At 36.4% G+C, this 10,015-nt stretch overlaps 1 protein-coding gene across 2 annotated transcripts in view; it reads left to right on the forward strand.

Moving 5' to 3' along the window:
- Positions 1-381: 381 nt before the first annotated feature.
- The window catches only part of LOC107842399 (ubiquitin carboxyl-terminal hydrolase 5), a 15,108-nt gene continuing 5,474 nt past the window's right edge, over positions 382-10,015 (forward strand). Inside the window, exons 1-5 of one of the 2 annotated variants that reach the window (XM_047396925.1) lie at positions 382-761; positions 5,705-5,953; positions 9,213-9,357; positions 9,633-9,692; positions 9,798-9,893. In XM_047396925.1, the coding sequence (XP_047252881.1) occupies positions 643-761; positions 5,705-5,953; positions 9,213-9,357; positions 9,633-9,692; positions 9,798-9,893 (669 nt within the window). In that variant the 5' untranslated portion in view covers positions 382-642. The remainder of the gene's footprint in view (positions 762-5,704; positions 5,954-9,212; positions 9,358-9,632; positions 9,693-9,797; positions 9,894-10,015) is intronic. The other variant, XM_047396926.1, reaches the window with a different exon arrangement.

The following is a 10,015-nucleotide window of genomic DNA, read 5'->3' on the forward strand; positions in this document are numbered from 1 at the left end:
AAAGATAAAAGATAATCATACTATAAATATGGTTTAAATTGATGCGTCTCTCTTAATGTCTAGCAACAAGAAAAAAAGGTTGAAAAGTAATTTGAACTTTTTGCACATCACTAAAAATCTTTACAATAGACAACATTATTTAATTTTAAATAATCAAATATTATATATGCGAGACACGTACAATTAAACTAGTTATATTAAAATATGAAAGATCTTTGAAAAGTGAGTTAAACTTCTTACACTTCACTAAAATTTTTCGTAATAAATAAAATTATTTAATTTTAAATAATCAAACATTACGTGTGTGCGATTAAACTAGTAATAACAAAAAGTTGAAAGTAATTTTAGTGAATAAAATGGATAACCTAGGAAGATTATTTTAATGTGAATAAGAAGGAATACTAGAGTAGACTGGCTCAATTCATCAGTTAGGTTGTGCCTGTCTCCCTCTCTGTGGTACTGCCCATAGAAGAAACGGCAAGAGAGAGAAGAAAACAAAGGCGGAAGCAAAGAGAAGAGGCGATCCCCTTCTTTTAATACATAATATATTTGTGAAGAGAAGAAATCAAGGCTGATTTGTTTGTTTGTTTAGTTTTGAATTTGCTGGCCTCGGAAGAGAAGGGAAGGGAAGAGAAGGGGGAAATGACGGAGGTAAAAAAGGAGCTGACGCCAGAGGAAGAAAAGCTCACTATCAGAGATATATCTATTGCTGCCGAAGCCCAAACCAAACAAGGCGATACTTTTTATCTAATCACTCAAAGGTATATTTTAATCTATCAATTCACTATGTATTCTAGGGTATAATAGGTTTAAGAGCCCATTTTCTGAATGCCATTCCCCTTGCTGTTTTTGGTGTCGAACTATTTATTTCATTTTAGGGGTCGGACCCCAGCCAATAGAAAAACAAAATCTTTGCTCTCTTCCACTTAAAATTTGAGTCTTACAACTATAAGCCATGTCCTTTTATGCAAAGACCAAAAATTAACAGTCATATGCAGCCTCCCTTTTGCATTTCTACAAAGATGTTTTTCCTCCCGCTAATTTTAGGGTTCCTGGGTTCTCCCTATTTTGTTAGAGGCTTTTGCCCTGCAACCCCCCACAACCCCTTCTCAAAAAAGTAGAGAAAGAGGAAAGAGTAATATCTACTGCCCCATGAATTGTTGTCTAATGGCCAAGTATTCAATGAAGTGGGTTCAAATCATGGGGATTTGGGTTCAAATCCAGCAGAGACAAAATAAAATAAATTAAAAAGAAGGCCTAGTTTACTATTTGTCTGTATAAACCAAGTATTACTCCCTCTCTTTCATTTTTAAGATGCACTATTTCCTTTGTAGTTTAGGCTTGCTAAGGCTAGGGAGCGGAGGGCCCCTGATCTTAACCAAGTGAAGTGCTGTAGACATTGAAATTTTGTGAACTCTACAAGGAGCATCCACTTTCTGATAGAGTTTTTGGAGGCTACAATTCTCTAAACCTAGCTTGGTGGCTATTCATAAGATCATCCCACGTTCAAGAAATACGCTACTAACGACTCTCTAATTACGGAGAAAATTAAGAGAGAAGAATCTAGGGAAGACCAAAATTGTACCCACACTGTTTAGCAATAAAAATATTCTTGTTTCTTCATATTTTTTGTTTGTGGTTGAAATTTATTTTTCATGCAATAAAGAATTACGGAGAAAATCAAGAGAGAAGAATCAAGGGAGGAACAAAATTGTACCCACATTGTTTATCAATAAAAATATTCTTGTTTCTTCATATTTTTGTTTATGGTTGAAATTTATTCTCCATGAAATAAAATTTATTGGAAACCAGTGCATCAAAGGGGGAGGATGACAAAGTATTGGTGGAGGACGCCCTCATTAGGAGGAGGTGAGTCGTATTTCCATAAACTCTTTGAATGACAAAGGGGTCAAAGGCTTTAAGCTTGGGGCTTGGAGCACTCGGAGAGATGTCATGACTACGGTTAATCGGTTATTGTAGGCGTATAAAGGTTGAGAAAGTTAAGGGTGCTATTTGTAGGATGCATAGGGGTGAGGCGACTGAGCCGAATGAGATTACGGTGGATTTTTAAAAGTGCACTGGCGGGGCAGGTATGGAGTGGATGATGGCGGAGATGAGGATGCTGCGATAGGTGTGTGGGCGTACTAGGAGAGATAAGGTTGGTAATGTGAGTATAGAGAGAAGGTTGGAGTGGCTTCGGTGGAAGACAAGATGCGGGAAGTGCGCTTGAGCTGGTTCGAGCATGTGATGAGAAGGTGCATGGATGCCCCAGTTCGGAGATGTGAGAGGTTGGTTATGGATGGCTTCAATGGAGTAGAGGTAGGGCGAAGAAATATTGGGGAAAGGTGATTAGACATGACATGAAGCAGTTACAGCTTACTGAGGACATGACCTTAGATAGGAAGGTATGAAGGACGCAGATTAGGATAGAGGGTTAGTGGGTAAGAGTGTGTCCTTGCTAGTCAGGAGGAAAACTTTGTTTGTATTTATGCCTATAGTCGTCGTGTTATGCGTATGTCTAGTAGTTTCTTGTTTGTGGTTTTTGGTGATGTTTGTTATTCTCTGATAGATTGTGTATATAGCATTACTTTGTAGGTGTCTTGTTTCCTTTATTATCTATTGGTGGGTTATCCCATTTTGTTTGTTGTTTCTATCTTTTCTGTGTTATTATGTGTCCTGAGCCATGAGTCGGGGGTCTATTGGAAACAACCTCTCTACTTCATTTGAGGTAGTGGTATGGACTGCGTACACTTTCCTCCCCAGACCCCCACTTTCTGAGAATACAATGGGTATGTTGTTGTTGTTGTATTTCCTTTATAGTTTGTTCTAATAAGAATGACACATTTCTGAATATGGAGATAGTTTAGCTTCAAAATTTCCATTTTACCCTTACACTCTGTTAGGATAATGTTTTGCCATGTTTCATAATGTATGGTACAGTATGGTACTAAATGGTATAGTACAATACAATATTTGGATTGACTGTATCATTCACTGCTGTTTAATAACAGTTTTATTGTTTGGTTTGATGGTATGGTACTATATCGTAATTGGTAAATTTACTAAAATGCCCCTAATTATTATAAATTTTAAATTTATAAAAAATTATTAATAAATAAAACAATTTCTTTCTCTTTTGATCAATCAACTCCAATATTCTTCCTTCTTTTCACTTATTTCATGCCTAAAAGATTAATCGGCACACCCTAATAGAACACAATAAAGTATCAATTACCCTTATTGATACCACAAAGAAACCAAGCCTAGTGCATATACTTGCACTTTCAGTTTGCAACTGCAGCATAGATTAGTGGACCACAAAGCTGTAGTGGAATAGGATGATCAATGATTAAGGTGAATACCATGGAAATATATCAACATCGTGCAAAAAGAACAAGTGTAAGAACTAAGGCTGATGTTGCAGGATCGGAAGTCCAAGCAAAGGGCATCTTTGACACCTGAATCAAACAGAGAAAGATCGAAAACATTTTTCCTTTTTTCTTTAGTCACCTGAATCAAACAGTGAAGGATCGAAAACATTTACGAACACCCTGACTGATCAATCATACTTTTGGGAGCAGCTAGCATTTGGCTGATTGGAAGGGCATAATTGGAAGAAAAAAAATAAAACCATGGGATACCACCAAATTGGTGGTTCTGTAAATTGATTGATTTCATAGTTATCAAACCATGAAAAGATACAATACCATACCATGCCTTTCAGAAAACAATCAAAACAAACATGGTTCCCATTGTAACCATACCATAGGAAACCACCATCCAAACAGGCACTTAATGAAGTGGAAGGAGTAAAACCATAAGCAATGTTTTTATATTTGTGGACATTGCAAATGCAAAACTGACCCTTCTGAAGTATGGTGGATCCCCTAATTTCTTTCATCACCTAATTTCTTCTGTAGTATTATCTGGAAAATGCAACTTTCCGTTCTTTATGGGACAATGGATAAAAGCTATGCAGCTTTCGCCTTTAACATCATTTTAACAATAAGGACAAAATTGGGAATTGTACTTTTGGTGTACTGAAGTATGATCTATTTTTAATAAGACTCTGGACTTTGAGGAGTTATTTGCTTCTCTGGAAGCCATTATTGAGTTGTTTATGTTTTTCTTTTTGGCATTTTTGTTAGTAAAAAGGCTAGGTAATGTTATAGATAAACAAGCAGTGCTCACTAATTTTTTTTCGAGAAGGAAACAACTAAACTATCACAAAAGATTAGCTGTAACAGCTGTACAGTAATTACAGAAGCAAAAATCTTCCCCTTCCAATCTAATTTTCTAATCCTTTAGGGCTCCTAACATTTGTAAGACTGATTTAGCATCATTTAATATTTTCCATTCTACATCATGAACAAAACAAAATAGTACAGCCTTCAAAGTATCTTTTGTTCCTCCAAGTCCAAATAGTTCACCAAATATATGCAGGTATCATATTCAACCAACGTTTGCCTGTCCTTGATCCCATTTTGTTCCAGAAGCTTAGTCAATGAGTTGATGATCTAGCATGGCCCACTTCAACGGAGAACTCTGAGGTCTTAGGTTCAAATTCCAACAGAGACAAAAAGAGACAAAAAAATACTTGATTCTTCTCATCTGTCTAAGCCTTGTTGGACAGAGATATCCGGTACGTGTGCATGTGAGAGGTAGCAGGTACCCAATTGAATATTGAGGTGTGCGCAAGCTGGCCCAAAAGCCGTCTTTAAAAATCGTTTGGTAAAAACTGCCTCAGTTGGATGGCAATTTGGCAAAGTAAAAACAATCGGCAAATGCTCTCTGATTGTTTCCTACATAGAAAACACGTACTCCATAGAGCCAGACCTTTTTTTGCAAGTTCTCATGAATAAGACACACTTCTTTGCTCGGTATCAAGGTAAAACAAGCTAACTACATGTTTCAAAAGTTTTCTTTTCTTTAAATTGAACTAGAGGAAGTTCCTTTTTGTCGGTTTTCTACTTTTGGTATTCTCCTTGAATGTGGATGTTTCTGCCTATATGTGCAATAGAATCTTGTTCCTGGTGCCGTCTTCTGATTCAATAAGCTGTTGAAATGTGCGCAACTGGTTGAAAAATTCAGCGGTCCTGTAAAGCTCTCGGTCATTGGATCTCCTTCTGAAGTTGATATTCCAAGTCCCATTTTCTCTATTTTGTGCCTCAAACCTATTTCCCCAGACCCCACTATGTAGGAATATACTGGGTTTGTTGTTGTTGTTGTTGTGCCTCAAACCTATTGCATTTTCTGCCAGTTAAAATGGATCAGTGAACGTCAGTGGCTCATGTCCAATATAGTTATCCTTCCAGAAGGATATTTTTGTCCCGTTACCCACCTAGAAGCCTATTCTATACTTGAAACAAGGCATGTGAACTCTAGTATTTCTCCAAACTGAGACTCCATATGCAGTTTTTACTTCTTTGGTGTACCAATGATCCTCAATTCAGTATATGTTCTTAATCACACCAACCCCAAAGTACATATACCTCTGGGTTTTTTTCTAGCATTGTACCTGTTGGTTTATTCTTGAGAGGCTTCGGTTCTTTAGGAGAACAGTTTCTATGAGTTTCAGACCTCAATGTAATTGTTTGAATATCTCGTTATAAATGTCAGATTATCAGTTGAAATTCTGTGAGGATATGCACATATATGTGTATGTAAATAAATGATTTATTAAATTTCTAATGGGTTTCTACAGTTGGTGGCAAGAATGGTTGGAATATGTGAACCAAAACCAGGCTAATACTGCAATTGATGGATCTGTTTCTGAGCATTGCTTAGGTGATTCTAGTGCTTTGAAGAGGCCTTCCAGTATCGATAATTCTGACTTGATATATGAAGCAACCTCAGGGGATTCTAGTATGGGGATTGAGCTGCATGATACCCTCGTTGAAGGCACCAATTATATATTACTTCCTGAGGAAGTGTGGAATCAACTATATGAATGGTGAGCTTCTTTTAGAAAATGTTCTTGCTTATACCTTTTAGCATGCTTTTATATGTTGTGTGTTAGTTATGTAGTACATACATTCGTAATATACAGTTATTTATTAGATTATAGAAATCAAAGGTTAGAGAAAATGAATGATTTATAACTATTGATAAATAGTTCAAAGAAATCATGATATAGCTAATCTAGGACTTTGGATTTATGTAAGGTATAGTTCAAAGAAATCATGATACAACTGGTTATAGGACTTTGGATTTATGTAAAGGTAGATCTTCTACTGCCGCAATTACATATAGAATAAAAACTACTCCCTCCATTCAGTGTATCAAAAGCAAAAAGCGCAAAAAAAGCTCTAAAGTCCGTTGGGGCCTTAAGCGCAAATAAAGTGTGGGCAGTGCAAATACAAAACATACAATTATATAGATGTTTGGTTGAAGACTAATAAATATAAGCACGAATGACAAAAATATGGACAAAGAAATTAATTTTTTTGTACGATAAAGTGAAGTGCCATTTGTTGCATCTTCAGGAAACATTTATTCAACAACAACAAACCCAGTATATTCCCACATAGTGGGGTCTGGGGAGAGTAGAATGTACGCAGTCCATACCACTACATCCGAAGAAGTAGAGAGGCTGTTTCCGATAGACCCCCTACTCAAGAAAAAGGACCAAGACCTTAGTCAAACATCGCACAGGAAACATTTATTCGCAAAGAAAAATTTGTCGTAGAGCCTTAATAACGACATTGAACCGCACATTAAGTGAGACAAAGTGCTCAACATTTTTAAGCCTCGCTTTAGGGCTTAAGTTCGCCTTTGACTCCGTCCAATTTATGCGACACACTTTCCTTTTTAGTCTATCCCAAAAAAGAATGTCTCCTTTCTATAATTAGAAACAACTTAACTTTAAAATTCCTCTTCTACCTTAATGAAATGATTTATTGCCACACAAATTTCTAGCTTTGTTTTAGACCACAATTTTCAAAAGTAATTTCTTTCTTAAACATTGTGCCATGTCAAACAGTGTCACATAAATTGGGGACTAAGGGAGCCTAGTGTTATGGTGCTTGTGTAAAGAGACTTGGAGTGCCAAAACATTTCGTAGAGGCCGATGGATTTTGAAGAGTACCTTTTACTTGACCCTTCACCTGTGTCATCAAAGGATTATTTAAGGCGCTTAAGTCGTGAAGCTCAGGAAGGGCACTTTTCCTCGTTTAAGCTGCAGTTTTGGGTCGCTAAGGCCATTAACACGTGCACCTCGTACCCATGAGTTCTATCTTGAAATGAGTGGTATTAAACAACAAATATAATTGGCAAAATAAGTGTATTAGTTGTCAAGGAAAATATTATGATTGAATTTGTTACTTTTTCTTTGGGTTACATCATATTATTGTTTCTTTCAATCATTGCACTTTTTTTAAAACTCAAGTCCACATTTAAGTTGCGCTTTGTGCTTAAAGACCTTATAGACCTGGAGGTTTTTAGATCCTTTCACCTTTGACAACACTGCCCTTCACTTATTTTTTTTGGGGGGGGTGGGGGGTAGGGGATGGAGTGATTGTAGATAATGTTTAATGTCTTGGTTCAAGTGTCCTTTCCTTCCTTTATCAGAGAATTTGTTACCTACAACATTCTGAGTTTTAAGAGTCTGGGATTGTAATATGCTAAGCATACATAGATAAATTATTTAGTGCAACAGCTTATAAACTAAATGGTCATGATGTGTGGATTCTGCATACGTTCTGGGTTTGAACCATGTTGCAGACAAAATCCTAGTATTTAAGTGGAGAAAGGTAGGGTGGAAATCTTTTGTCTGCCGAGTTTTGCATTGGTCACGCCCTTGGGGATTTTTCGGTTATATAAAAAAGTTCATATAATAAATGACATGTAAACATGCAGTGTCCTTTTTTTTTAATGCAAGTATAGCAAGTATTATTCACAAGTGAAATTGCCAAGAACTACACTATTGCTGGAGGATATTTAAAAAAAAAATAAAAAATGAGGATCTGCAAAAAAAAAATAATGTATCGTTTTGTCCTACTACTACTCGTGTCTACTCATATATCTCTTCAAGCTTACACCAAAAGCCAAAAGTCCTTAGCATTTTTTTCTTCAAAAGATGTATTGTTGTTGTCTTGTGTTCAGGTATTCTTCTCCATTCCAAAGGATCAACTCTGTACAGGCGAGGACATACAGGCTAGGATAGTTCTCCCTGTCTTTTAAATTTTCCTTGCACGCCTATAGCTTCAGCGGCAGCTAAAGAACTCCTTTGCTGTATGCAGCATCACCCATTGAGTCCCGAATAAGTTGTACACAGATAAAAAGATGCCCAGCTTTGGCGAGCAATCATACAATGAATAAATCGATGGCTACTATTTCTTTCCTTTCCGCACATATATGTAGTTTGCGTTCTTATGAAACTACCTGAGTTTATGCAAGAAAAACTTAGCTTGGGTTTCTTCTATATAGTTTTTCTTATAATCGAGAAAATCCCGAGATCCAGTGGCAGTTGCATGGTCTGAAACTCGATGGATAAGGGGCCTACCCCTCTATCATTCTTCATTTCGATAGTCTGCTGCAGGGTTTGAACACGTGGCAAATTGGTGAAGATGGTCAACTTTCATTCCCTACTGAGGGTGTCTTGAGAACTCAGCATTTGTCCATTATATATGTTGCTGTACTATACCTTTGCTCACTGCCTTTTTCCTCTTCGTTCATATTTAGATTTCTAACAAGGGCATAATAGAATGGATTGTACTGGTTTCAGAAAATGACAATTTCCGAGAATACAGTGTTCTTTTAAATTTCGTCCCTTCTTTAGTTATAAGCTCCTATACTTATGTTCTCAATATCTACAGCTATAATTAGAGAAGGGCACTATTATTAAAAAAATTAGGAAAAACATTCAGAGAAGAAAAAATGAAACTTGATTTGACCATCTCTTATTTATGCTTCCATAAGTGCTGTTGACTTCTGTCCCCTTCCAAATTGTCGATTCTAAAGGCATGTGTCCACAATTTCTTTTCATTTTACCAAACACCTTAATCTTCTATCCTATATGATAGTTTTTGACATCTCTCTTCATTGTTGTGGTTTAGATAAGAGTTCTTTTTTTTTCTTTTTTAATTTTTTGGGTAGATTTACATAAGCATTTAAGGTTCCTAGGAGCCATATTGAGAAAGTATTTAGGAAATTTAATAGCATTTTCAGGTGAAGCCAATATGAGGAAATAGAATAACCATTTCTTGGTTTAGGTACAGAGGAGGTCCTATATTGCCACGTAAGGTGATCAACTCTGGTCTCTCTCAGACTGAATTGGCTGTAGAAGTTTATCCTCTGCGCCTTCAGTTACATCTGATGCCCAAAGATCAATGTTCTACCATAAGAATAAGTAAAAAGGTAAAGATCATTCGACCTTTTACTTCAACTCAACCCAATTTTCGATTAAGCATAAAGAGACAACTGCTGTTCACTTATTTCTCTTTAATTGTTTTACCAGTCTCATTAAAGGAGGGGAAGAAAAAGTCCTCTTTTCCATCCCTCTTTCAATGAGACGGTGACAAAACAATTAAACAGAAATAACCTTACAGGAAAATTATCCTTATTTGATCATGAAGCCCATAACCCTATGATGTTGTTCAAGAGGCCATTTCTTTGTTGTTTTGTTTGAGCAGGAAACAATTAGACAACTTCATAAGAAAGCTTGTGAGATCTTCTCTCTCAATCCAGAACTAGTAAGAAAATCTGTTTGTATACATTTTTGAGTCTTCAGTGGGTTCTTGAAAGATATTAGTCTTTCTTCCCTTTTGTAATTTTTGAACCCTTTCTGTTCTTTTCAGGTCTGCATTTGGGATTACTTTAGCCATCAAAAGCATGCTTTGATGAATGACATGGATAAGACGCTTGATGATGCAAATATACAAATGGATCAGGATGTATGTTTCTGTTTGCTGCAATTAATTATTTTAAGAACGATCATCTCTGACACACACAAACCAGTTTTATCTAGAAATCTGGTGTAACTTCAATGCTCTCTGACACTCTTGCAGTCACCACC

This window comes from Capsicum annuum, chromosome 9 (assembly GCF_002878395.1).
Source record: "Capsicum annuum cultivar UCD-10X-F1 chromosome 9, UCD10Xv1.1, whole genome shotgun sequence".
Taxonomy (NCBI): domain Eukaryota; kingdom Viridiplantae; phylum Streptophyta; class Magnoliopsida; order Solanales; family Solanaceae; genus Capsicum; species Capsicum annuum.